We start from the raw sequence: 13,703 nt of genomic DNA, 5'->3' as shown, positions 1-13,703 counted from the left end.
GCCTGTCTCCTTAAGATTCCTTCTGAAAAGGCCCAGTCTGCTGAAATTGGTTCAGTGTTCCCGGGTCTTCCACTTCTGTGATCCTGGGGTCTCTGTGCCGTCATTGCAGCAGGGAATGACTGTAACGTCACTGTTTAAGCATTTCTATCTTTACATAGCATAGTTGTGACATCATCGTTTAAAGGCACAGGTTTCTGGATACAGAGTGTTGGAGCTATTTGTTGTTAGTTTAGTTGTCTGCTAAACATAAGTAATGTTTTTATATTCTAGATATATGTGCTTCATTTACATAGATTATTTTTTGATAGTGTTTTCTTTTACTTTTAGTAGTAATAGTTGTTGTAGTAATATTTTGTTTAGCATATCACTGCTATTGGATGCAAAACTCCTATCTCCAAATCTCCAAAATGGCTATTTTTAAGTAATAAGAAAAAGCACTGTGTTTTTAAAAGGATCCAATGGCGATAGGAGATGTAGTCAAGAGTAATAAAGATGGCAGGGAAGACCAGTATGCACTTGGGTGGGCAAAAAGTTTTGGGTTTTTTTACCAGAGTAAAAGAAAAAAAAACGGGGAAAAGTGGGAACCATGATTCTTTTGTTCCTTTGTTTGCTTGCTTGATTATGGCTAAATAAGGCAAAAGTGATGCAATAACTTGTTTACATTTACATAAACATTTGGACATTAGACTGCTTTTGCCTGCGAACATTGCATATACATGGTGCATTATATATGATTGTTTGAGTTAAGTTTAAGCATTTTGATACTTTTCCAGTATTTATACAACAGCTGTATCTGCTTTATAACAAAAAAGACAAGAAAAATCAGACTTTTTACAATATGGGACCTTTAAAATCTAAAAGCCAGCTGTAAATTTAAGTAAAATGAGGAAAACTAGTTAAAAAGTTGCAGAATTAGATCTGCTTATTGAGCGGACCCATTCATCTACCATCTTTCCTTTATCCAGTGTCGTTCCTTGAGAGATAGCCACTCTCTGGCAGTCTGACGTTGTGTGCTGACCCCTTGTTAGAGCCCAGAGGTGAGATGTGTGATAGAGGCCCTCAGTACTGATAAGGCCATCAGATTGATAACTAACTCCCCCCAGCACAAAGCTGCAACTGCCGCTGCCACAACTTCCATTAGCCCCACCAGACCGGCTGAATGCCTGCCTGCTCCCTGCCTGCTCTGTCTGAGGTTACATCCTCTCTTCTGAGCCCCTTATGCAAACCTTGCTTTCCCGTGCTGAGATTGCTATCAGCGGAGATATTTATGTACCGCACATGTTTCCGATTGTTTAACCTTTGGACCTGTGCTGTAGGTGCTGCTGTCGTCCCTGTGGGCTCGCTAAGAGACTGCTCTCCTGCCCTTGTAGGCAGGCTGAGATAGATGGGAGCAGAGGCTGTTGCGAGAGGTGTGTAATGGACTGGCAGGAAAGGGCACTGTTGAAATTGGTCACACGAAAGCTTAGGTCAACTCTGCACTTGCTTTCAAGTTTGGGAATATCTCATCAAAATGGATTTGAAGGGAAATGTTCAACCAAATCATTTTTTCTGTTTGTTTTTTCTTTTATTCTGTTTCATTTTGCAGCACTAATAAATTGACATAATGCAACACTACTGATGCTGAGAATATGACACTATGTATTGCTGGATAGTAAAACTTTATAGCCATTCATTTAAATATAACACACCTCCCAAGTGAATGACGTGAAATGCTAATAATCAGTTATCAGGATAAGATAAATCTTTATTTATCCCAAGGGATACTGCTGTGCATCAGATGTAATGCAAAGTTGAAAGAGTGCAGATACAAAGAGTACAAATAATACAAAAACACTAAAATAACATAACAGTAAGGTGAAAAATATTTTTAAAAAATCCAACTATATAACATAGGGCTGTAAATAAGATGCAATCTAATATATAAAATGCTAATAACAGGTTGCTGGTATGGATGATAAATATATTGAGGTTAAATAAATATATTTGTACAGTGTCAGATCTGAGTTAGTGAGTGTAAGAGATCCAGAGTGCATACAGAATGTTCAACAACTTTATGCCCCACAGGCCAAAATAAACAAGAAGTAAATTTTTTATTATTTTATTTTTTATTTCCAAGAGAGGTCTTATTTTTTGAAGTGTGGTTGTATGAGGTACTTTTCTATATTCAGTGTATGACCTACAGTAGATGGCAGAATTTATTTATTTTAAAGGGATAGGACAGAGTTTTTTTAAGTGGAGTTGTATGAGGTACATACAGTATCTCTGGTCAATGTTATATATACAGTAGATGACAGTCTGCAGGCCCCCAGTTTGGAGAAGCAGGCAAGAATACTGCCATGAAAGCTAAACAAAGTACTGCTGTAGAGAGGGGCAGCAGGAAAGCTTATTTCAGCAACCGAAAAAAACCCACACAATTTAACAAAAAAACAAAAACTAGTTCAAGAGTCCACTATATTAGAAAATTTTCACTGCATTATTTCCTACTCAAAGCCAAACTCCACTGACAAAAGCTATAATTTCACAGAACATGGTAGTTGCTGGTGCACCGCTTCCTAGATTGGTTACCTTGTTTTTCTTGTTGTGCGACTTTGGTGTTTTAAAGGGTTAGTTTGGATTCACCAAAGTCACACAAAAGCACAAACAAACTAACCGATGGAGGCAGTGATAGACCAGCAGCTCCCATGTTCTGCAAAGTAAAATTACTGTTTTTCTCAACTGAGCCTGGCTTTTAAGAGGGCATAGACAAATTTCAGTTCAGTTCCTTAAAGGAAAGTATTGTGAAGATATTCTAAATATAGCGTACACTGAAATGAATATTGATTTTTTTTAAATGGCTTAAATACACTTTGCTGCTGCCGTGTTCACAGCAGTACGTTCCTTAGCGATACTCCTGCCTGCTTCTCCAAACTGGGGGCATGCGGACTCTTACTTAAAAAAAACCCAAACTATACCTTTAAATATGGTTGTTGGGAATACCCCAAATCATTTTTTTCTTGGCCCAGACGTCCATAGGATCAGATTTTGATCAGCTTTATTCTTGGGACATCTCTAATTGTTATCCTGAATCAATGACCTCACTGACATGCATCTTGACAACAAAAAGCCTGCTATACAAAACACAATATATAAAATAGAATGAGAAAACATTATTCGCAGAACTCTTCAGCCATCAAACATACGCAGTTTTAATGTATACTTAGAACTGTGCAGCTGTAGTATCTAGGAAACAATGCACAGAAATATACATGCAATTTGAATGAATACTGAATCAGTATCAACAGAATTTTTAATGGATTTGGATTGGGGGCAAAAAAAAACATGACGAGGACTTTTCGTATTTCTGAGCAGAAGTGACATTGCCGTTTACAGCAGTGCATTATATAATGAACATACCCTGAGGCGAGCAGAGAGGTTTGACAGAAGTTGAAAATTAATACCATCTTACGCAGTGCAGGAGGTATTGCAAATGTAAATGCTCTATCTCACAACAATACACCATCTGGTGAACAGTGTACAAAGTTGTATAAAGTGGAGGAGGAAATAATGGAATTGCTGAAATAAAAAAAAAGACATTAGAGAAACGCTGATAAGAAGACAAATTTAAGGTAATGCATTTGGGAATGAGAGGAAGTCCTAGTTTGGAATCCGGTTAAACTGCCTGTGTGTAGCAGATGTAAATCACAGAAACGCTGTACGATCACACCGGCATGAAGGAAAATAACTAGGTAGAGATGAAACATGCCACTTAATGGCTCGGTAAAAACTAAAGTGAAATGCCATCAGTTGTTGTTGAGTAAATTCCCAGAGGCAGTAAAAGCGACTCCTGCCTCTCTGGAGTGTGTTGCTGCTTGTGTGTGTGTGTGTTTACCCTCATGTTTGTGGCATGTCATGCTTGAGCAGGATTGCTGCATTCTCCTGGGAGCTACAGGAGGGCTCGGTACAGGTGATTTATTCTTCCTAATCTGTCCTGCACGGTAGCAGGCGGTCGCCTTCCCTCCACCCAGCATGAGTGAGGCGCTATCAGCTTGCATGATCATATTAATAGTCACCTGCGGTCGTTATCGGCCCACATATCTCTGAGGTGGCAGCTTCCTGTTCGGCGGCACCTGGACTCGTGCTGGGGGCTGACGTCCTGACATCCAGGAGGAGTCGTGTTTTGTGACCCCCAAGGCCAACTCAAGGGCACTGACAATCCCCACTGATGCCATCGTCTTGATTAGTTATTCATTCTCCATCCCCCACCCACCACCCTGTAATGTATGCTGTTGTAATCTGGCTGGAAACGCTTGAGTTGAATGCCAGATGTTGTTTTTACTGGGCATTTATGGAAGCTGTCTGATTCGCCTCAGTGATGTCTTACACTTACATGCAGGGAATGAGAAAAACATGTCATCTGCCATTGTTAAATATATATGTGCAAGTGCTGATAATTGGCCAAATTATTTGAGATGTCGTGACCCAGTCATGCTCAGTTTAGCTGTAAAGGTTTCCGCTGTATGTGATTTGTCAAATTCAACTGATCCGCCCAAAATCTGCTCTCCTCTAGTTGCTGATTTAGCCAGCTATCATGTGATCACGTTAATGCTACATTTGGGGATATCAGTTCTCTATTAACTGGTTGCAGGCTTTAAACTCAGATGTCTTTGAAATGAACACATATTGAAATGCACAGTAAGGAAGAAGAAAACACAGGTGTTGTTGTAAACAACTTGTCAGGGCTATACCCTCCGCTGTATCTCGTCCTCCTGCTACACACACACACACACACACACACACACACACACACACACACACATGCAATGTCAAATACAATTCAATTTCTGCCTCAGCATCAGCTTGGGCTAACACGGTCAAGCAAATGCCTATTTTCTGAATGGCCTCGGGGAGTTACGCTTTTCAGCTTATCAACTTTTATTAACCTTAGCACTGAGGTTTGCTCTTTGATTTAGATTCTTTGGGAAACACTGAAATTGGATTTTTTTTCTTCTTTTTTTTTCAACTCTCACTCCTGCTGTGACATATGCTCAACAACTTGTTACACAGAGGAGGGAAAACGAAATGCTTGTTTTGGTTTGTTACTGAGAATATTTCATCATGAGAGCCAATAACAACTTATCTAGTTCTGTTAATTTATTTTTGTTTGGGTGTCCTCATCTGTCTTGCTGCTGTAAGAGCAAACATGCATTAAATGTTGTAGCCAGTGGGAAAATATCTGTTATGTACAAGCCGACAAGGCCAAGCAAATCAAGCAAATGAAGAAAAAGCTTTACCAAGTTGACAACACATTCGCAGCATTTATAAACCATTCACAAACTTTGCAGCATATGGAAAAACATAACATTGACAACTCCAGAAACGTTTTTTTTTTTTTTTTAAATATTTATTTTAACATTGTGATCCTAAATCAATTATTGCAGATTGTGAATATCTGCAGTTAATGTGGCCTTAGCCTTTTGTGTTTTATTAGCCTGCCAATTCAAATAATAATAATACACACAATTAATCATGAAACAGGCTAACATTATGATAGCTGGCTGTAACTTTAACTTACTTTCAGTTTTGCTGAAATGACTAATAGAATGAATGGTGATCCTTAAATTACTTAATCTCCAATTGGAAGACACTAGCAGGAGGTAGATAACTTTGCCATTGTTAGTTTCATTCAGTGTCATTCAAATTAATTTCAATCAGTAGTCCAATAATACACAAAAGGCTAATATTTCATTAACAGCACATCTGTAACCTGCAATCATATCTGAATCCAGATCGCAATTTAAGACAAGCCCAAATTACATTTTAGGTAAGCCACAAACAAATAGGCAACTGTAATAATTTCATAAACCAAAAGCGATTGCAACAACAACAAAAGTGTGTCAGATGTGTGCATCACATTTTATTGCCTCATGGAAACAGTGTACATTATGTTCTGGGCTTCTTGCAGCTTTTTTTTGTCTAAATGCAGTCAAGTTGACCAAAAATTTTATTTGCTTTTGTGTGTTGCAGTTTGTTTGTCCTTTTCGGCTACTGTAGTTATGAGTTGCAGAATAGCAAAGTGAACAGGGCCATGGATTTTGAGTTATTATTTTATCTCCACGCAGGCAACAGCCGAAGCCAAGGCATTATATTTTTCGGGTTGTTCGTTCATCCCATTCTTGTGAACGCGATATCTCAAGAACACCTAGAGGAAATTTCTTCATATGTGGTACAAGCATCCACTTTGACATGGATGAATTGATTAGTGGTTGATTGTCATAGGTCAAAGGTCAAGGTCACTTTGACCCTCCGCCCATCTCATTTTTGCAAACGTCACATTTCAAGAACGCGTAAAGGCAATTTCTTCACATTTGGCACAAACATCTACTTGGACTTAATATTGAACTGAATAGAACTGGTTGTCAAAGGTCAAGGTAACTGGGACCTTGTGCCCATCTCATTCTCATGAACGCAATATCTCAAGAACACCTTGAGGGAATTAGTTCACATTTGGCACAAATGTCCACATGGACTCAACAATGAACTGTTAGAATTTAGGTCAAGGTCACTGTGACCTAGCGTCGACATCATTATCTTGGACCTGATATCTCAAGACAGCCACGCGGGAATATCTTTGAATTTGGCAAAAATGTGTACTTGAATTCAGGAATGAGCCGAGTAGAATTTGGTGGTCAAGGTCAAAGGACAAGGTTACTGTGACCTCATGCAAAACATGTTTTTTTAATTATGACAGAATTTTACACAAATGTCTAATATGATAAAGTGAGGAGTTGATGACATTTTATATCCCAAAGGTCAGATACTGAAATGGTGACAATAATGTTGGGTGCCCACCTTGAAAGCTGACTGTATAAGTCTTCTTCAGGGGGCGAGATATGTGTGAGGCATTCACATTTTTACAAAAATAGATATATACTATATATACTATTTTGATTTGTGCGCAGAGGCATACAACCACCAGGAGGTAATTCTACTTCATGAATATTTTTCTTATAATGAATGATCAGTGTTCTGCAATATAGCCCCATGTTTAACTATAGGATTGGACTACTGTGATGTTATATTATGTTCATTAGTTGTAAATATTTAAAGCGACTTTAATCAATATTTTTATCTCAACAATGAATCGAATGACTACTTGCATGTAGAAGAGGTTCCAGGGGGTTCAGTTTTTATGCGTTTCAGCAGCTGTTGCTATAGAGAACTCTCAAAAAACAACAAAGCTGTGAAAAAAATAGCTCTACAATATCTATATATACAGTATATATTTGCATAGCTCTGCGAGCTTCTGCTGCCATTAGCAGTGTAAAGCTCAGTGACTGAATGTGTCTTAACCCAAGTGCTCACTGGGAGTTGTAGTTGAGTTCCCTCCTTGTGTTTTTATGTACACATTCTTCTTTTTAGCTTGTTATCATCCAGCTTTGAACACAGTTTCTCATTGTTTTTACTGAGGATTCAGCTGAAAGAGTTTTGTGCTGTTTCAAGCCTCAGAAGTGCCCAAACTGCTAGACACCCAACATTATCTGTAAGAAAATGAAAAAGGTTTTTCTCTTCCAGAGCCCTGAATGCCCACTTTGGCCCTCTGTTTATGATAAAGTATCATATAAAGACTGAATGCATATTGAGTAGTTTGGCTTCATAACAGGAAGAAAAAGCAGCATAGGTCACCTCACAGAGAATACCCACATACTGTGGCTGCACAAACCAGGCCTGCAAGGCTCCTGTCACATACAGTGTCAAGGAAAACAAAGTGTGAGGCTTTGAAAACTGCCCTTTGCATGAAGTGTGTATTTCCTCTTTCATTTTGCTTGGCAAGAAATTGTAGACTCCCACCCCCCTGACTGGGCTCTGGATTATTAGCTTAAGCTCTCTAAAAATATCCCTTTGACTGTTTAAGCCTCTGACAGCAGCAACATCTCACACATTCTGATAGCTTTATACTAACTATGGCTGCAGAGGGCTCATGCACTCAGCCCGCCTTGTTATCTTTTACCTTGTTTGCCCGAGGAGAAGGAGAAGGAGGAGAACTTACAGGCCCTCCGAAATCTGCAACAGCCCTCTCTCCTTTTCGGAAATCAGACTCGGAGCGGATCATCAAAGGCGAGCATGCAATCACAGCAATCTCCGAACAAACGAGATGCTTTTTTGAGCACGAGAGGATTTTGCCCAGATGTCACTCGAAGCACTTGTCATTGTTGCGACAGCTGTAGAAGCACATGGACCGTCATTTGAAAAGCGTCTACCACAACATACCAAAACAGCAGACGTCAAATGTGAAACATACACAGCCTGAAACATAAGATATTTGAATATTAATGATGTAAGCCCCTTAAGAAATTGTTACTTTTATTGCCTATCATTTCAGTTTTATTTGCTTGCCTGTGTAGCTCCGGTAATTGCATATTTAACATCATACAGTATTTATCATACCAATATATTAGGTTTAGCAGAGCTTATAGTACCAAATATTTTTGATGTTAGCATTCATAGCAGCTCATAGAAATTAATAAATTCCTAAAAGGGATTACACTGTACACATGTGGCTCATAGACATTGCTTCAATTATCTTTTCTTCTAACACCCACACTCTCTCCAAAGGCTTTTCTCACAAATATTATAGCTGCTAACTAGAGAGAGACGGAGGGTGAGATAGAGGCATGTTTCGCTCAACAGCACCGTCGTTATTCCAGCCTTCATTCATGTGTCTCTTTTTAAACGCTTTCAGATGAAATATCACTGTTTTGACAAGACATTTTCCAAGCTGCTCATGTCCCTGTGAGATGCCTCATGCTCGCCGGTGATGGAACGTTCCTGAGCAGAAAAGTCAATATGTGGTTGTAAATAAATGAAAACAAATGTGAGACCCAAGCATTCGATAGATTGAAAAAGGTGAAGGGAGGAGGAAAGAAAAAGACTACTCACCTTTACTCATTATAAAACTGCTTCTTGACTACAGCGGCTAATTGACTAGCCTCTTTGCCCCCCGTGTCTGTTGAAGGAGTGGAGGAGGACGGGGGGGGTGATGAATTGACATATTGCTGGCGCTGTGATGTTGATCCAAGGCAGAGAGCCATGAGGCTTTCCTCCAGGGACCAGTAACCTTATTGTTCCATGTCATCTCCTCCCCTTCTGTTTGAGGACCAGGTTGTCAACCTCTCCCCAAGGTCACGCAAATACCAGCCCCCCTTCTGCAGATAATTGGATTGTTTAGAATCATAGCATCAACTTATTGCCCCATATGGGGTCAAAAGTGAATTTAGTGCACGAGGTTGTCTGTCATGATTTGTGGCGTCGTTTTGAACCGACAAGCAACGGCTTCTGTCACCAGTTAAAGGATCACTCCAGAGATGTTTGTTTTGGCCTACAAATCATCTATTGGACATGACAGGAAACTATGCTGATGTATTTTATATTTTTGGATTTATGTTCCCTTACATTTTTAAGCATCTATTGATATCCAATCATTTCTGCACAATGTGAGAAATGAATTTGTAGACCTGAAACTTTCTAAAATCTCTGGGGTGGTTGTTTACAAAACAACATGTTTGCTGTATTTACTCAGTTGTATGATTTAGAGGTTTGATTTGTTTTCCTATGTATATTTTCTTACCTTTCCAAGCATCCAGTGATTAAAAAAAAATTAGCAGATTTGAAACCTGTCCTAAAACTCTGAAGGTTGAAGTTTTAGCCCTACAAACAATGTAAAATTTACATTTTTTTTTTAATTTTCATATATTGGCAGTATGTTTTGGATGCAATTTTTGGTTTCCATTAATTTTCATGCAGACTTGATGTTTACTGTTATGGGTTAAAAAGTAAAAACTAGTGTGCATATATATATATTTTTATATTGTATGGAAATTAATGGAAACCAATGGCTACTTGAAACAAAAGGAAGACCACATCCAAATATCTAAAAGTGTACAGCATGGATTTGATTAGACAACTCAAGCTAGTTTCAAGACTACCTAGTGCTAATATATATATATATATATATATATATAAATATATATATATATATATATATATATTGATATTTGTATAGAAATTAATAGAAATCAATGGCTACCTGAAACAGTAGGAAAAATATGTCCAAATGTCTAAAACTCCACAACATGAATCGGGATTATGCAACTCAAGTAAGTTTTAAGAGTCTGGTAATACTTTCTTGATATTGTATGGAAATCAATGGCTGCCCAAACAGAAGGAAATGTACATCCAAATATCTTAAATATACAACATAAGTTTGGACTAAACAACTCAAGCAAGTTACAAGAGTTGGCCATCCAATTCTCATGGCATATTAAAATGAATGGAAACCAATGGCTGCCTGTTATGGTACAAAATGTCTTAAAATCTCAAACTACCTTACATATTTTTTTTAAAAGTGAGTGAAGTTTACATGATATGTAGCCAAGAAGCAAAAACTTGCACAAAGACTGGTAGGGGCTGTTAAAGTGCACCTGTTGGGAGTCTAAAGAAACATGGTGGGTGTTGAGTGCCTGCAGTGTCGGGGAATCCCACATACCAGCACATGTTCATGGTTTCAGTGGCGGTTTCATGGCTGGAGGCTGACGTGGTGTTACCTCACACTGCTATGGTAAGATGAGATGAAGCGGGGCAATAGATTAAATGGGTGGGCTGCACGCCTATTAAATCAGGGGCTGGCAGAGCAACACTAACTCAGGTTACTTATTCTCAGGTGACATGGCTGCACATGTGAGGAGCGGAGGCAAGCGAGATGTCTTTACTTCACGTCTGGAGTGTGACATCCTGTTCTGTTTGTGACTCTGTAATTAACTGCTCATTTGTGTGTGTGTTTTTTCTCTTTTCTAGGAGGCGGCCACATTTGCCAAAGAGCTGGGCTTTGAGGTGAGTTGACCGGCAATTGCACACTAAACAGATCCTAAAGGTTTATTTTTGCTGATAATGAAGTTCTTTTTGGACAGTGATTGATGTGCTATTATACTCTCCAGGCCTTGCAGCAGTTGCTATGGAAACCTGGCAGTCGTCATGGTTTCTTTGTTCAGCCAGCTCTCTGTTATGACGCACTCTGCTAGGTCTGCACCCAACATCGCCTACAGATGTTATTTATTGAATTTTGAAAAGCCTCTTGGGAAGCTGAGAAGTTGGGCATGGTTTCAAGCCTTTCTCTGCAGGCTCGGGGCTCATCAGGTTGCCTGGTTAAAAAGCCTCCTCATTATCTTCATTGCACTCAGGGATGATACTGTATGTCTTCCCTTCACTGCTATGGCATTACACCACACTGGAACACACTGTAGTCTTTTAATAACCAAATTACAGCCACCTGTGGTTTTAGATTATGGAAATGAAAATTACAGTGCTTGTCTCCCCATAGAATGTGCTTTAAAGTGGGGCTGCCTCTTACATGTAAAATGAATGTTCCCTTGGTCTATTTTCTGCTTGCATTTAGCATATTCCTCGCGCTGCTTTTCAAATGTGAAATCAAAAACACAAATAGCCGGTGTGTGTGTGTGTGTGTTTTTTCAAATGGGCTCAGGTATTTTAAGTGCCTTCTCCCTTTCAAAGGTAGCGCTGCCTTGAGTATGGCTCTGCACTGTGTGAATAATTGTCATCCAGAATCACTAACGGTGTGATCAACGTGACTGGAATAGAAATGCAATCCTGATGGCAGTGACAGGTTTAAGAGAGGAGAAGGGATGAAGGCAGAAAAGGAGGGCGGGGGCGGCTGGTGGTGATGGAGGGGGCCTCGCATGAAAAAAAAAATAACACAAAAGGGCAAAGTGTAGACTCTCCTAGTAGTTACAATTCTTTGACATTTTCCATGTCAACCTGATTTGCCAGAACACTCTGAGAAATTGCATTGGATGAGTGTGATTTCTCAGATAACATCAGTGGTGTGTACTGTACTTAGTGCATTTCTGCATGGTGGCAGTTCAAAGAGGCTCTTCACAGTTGTCTTTTTTTTCCTCGTCACTTTCTGATGACAATTTTTCTTGCCCACATATAGTCATCGTACACTGACAAGCCTTCAAAATATCAATACATGCAGTAGCCTATACAGTAGTCTCTAGAACTTTATTTAAAGCAGGACAAAAAACAGATACATTGCTAAACCAGTATTATTGAAGGAAAATTGTCATTCACACGTTCACCAGCATTTTCAGTGCTGGTACGAATACCTTGTCTTCAATACTGCTTCCTATACAATGCTTAATCAGTTTTAACAGAAAGAAAATTACATTACACATTATGGTACAAATATTTTTTAAGCCTGCAAACAATATTATCTGTAGCCAACTCAGAAGTATGCCAGCGAAATCTGATACAACAAATGTTTTGCTATTTGTACCTTTTTTGTCAGATAGAGTTTGAGACTTTGAACAAGGTTCAACAGGACTTTGGAGGCATGATTTGCATTATATAGTAAACAAGCCAATTTAGCCCACCAAGCTAATGCATGCTAACTTCGCTAACAGTAGATCAGAAATATGCAACATTTTTTGCCAACACTATGTCAAATAAAAGCCATGTTAGCCACCGTATTAAGTTACTATTTTAAGTTACAACTTTTAAGCAGAAGGCAGAAAGTAACGGTGTCTCGGAGCCTTGATCTGGGTCCACAGCTTTCTGTACCGAAAAGAAGCGCACAAGTGAGGAGCTTACTCTGCAGCTACGTCTGGGGACAGAAACGTCCTTAGAAATACACTGCAAATCGCTTAAAAAACCCAACACTGCTCAACTTAAAGAATCCCAATCGTCACTGCATCTGAAATCTTAAACCATGCGCTACATACATAACACATAATCCTGTTCTCAACATGTATACATGTTTACTATCATTTAATATAGACAGTACTATGTGTGTTTTCGGACACACTGAGCTGTAATTACCAGGTCGCTTCCTAAGAGCCTCCTTGCCATGTGGAAACGTGTAACCATTGTAACCTGCGCTAACATCAGCTCTAACAGCAATTAAAGTCATTAATTTTTTTTTTTAAATAGCAAAGTGAAATCTTAGACTTTCACTTAAATTAAAGCGTTATTGATGTTACAGAGCCGTCTGTCACTGTCCGCCATTGTCTGTTACGAATGTCGATGTGTATCACATTTGACTGTCGGGTATTTATGCTTGTGTAGTGTCCAGTGTTTGCATATTGTAATATTTACGGAAATAGTAATAGGTTTTTTAGGTTTCATACATACTAAAGAATCTCAAATACTGTTTTAGCATACTAAATCGCATGTTAGTATAGTATTTCGAAAGGAGTTGGTCATTAGTTTTGACAACAGACTTTTGTAGAATTATAATGCAATTTAATCATATCATCCATAATATGACTCTGCTATAAGAAAATAACAAAAACTAAGTTATCATCCTATTTTACAGAAAATACTTTATTTTATGACAGATATTCTGTTTAATGCACACTAAACATCTGAAAATCAACTTGGCAGTATCTAACCTGCTGCATTTTTGTTATATATCCTGAAACAGTGTCATTATCACATTATGACTGACTAACAAAAATGACAGCAGCACTTGTTCGCTGTAAGCACGAGATTAAGAAAAAAAAGCTCATCCTCTCCAAAACAGCAATCAGCAGATCTGAACACAGTCGCCCTGATTGTGATCTGTTTCCTTTAAATGCTCAAAGAACTATCTACATCGCAGCTCTGATTGAATCTTTCCCTGGCAGTGTTTGTCAAACAGCCTGAGGTGGAGA

At 38.8% G+C, this 13,703-nt stretch overlaps 1 protein-coding gene across 3 annotated transcripts in view; it reads left to right on the top strand.

Moving 5' to 3' along the window:
• LOC121958367 (adenosine kinase-like) overlaps positions 1-13,703 on the top strand; it is a 131,298-nt gene that overhangs the window by 106,972 nt on the left and 10,623 nt on the right. For all 3 annotated transcript variants that reach the window (XM_042507255.1, XM_042507256.1, XM_042507257.1), the window contains one exon: positions 10,831-10,866. In XM_042507255.1, coding sequence (XP_042363189.1) covers positions 10,831-10,866 — 36 coding nt within the window. The remainder of the gene's footprint in view (positions 1-10,830; positions 10,867-13,703) is intronic.

Source organism: Plectropomus leopardus, chromosome 19, assembly GCF_008729295.1.
Source record: "Plectropomus leopardus isolate mb chromosome 19, YSFRI_Pleo_2.0, whole genome shotgun sequence".
Lineage (NCBI taxonomy): Eukaryota > Metazoa > Chordata > Actinopteri > Perciformes > Serranidae > Plectropomus > Plectropomus leopardus.
The sequence above is the reverse complement of the archived record's forward strand: the minus strand, read 5'-3'. Positions and strand labels throughout refer to the sequence as shown.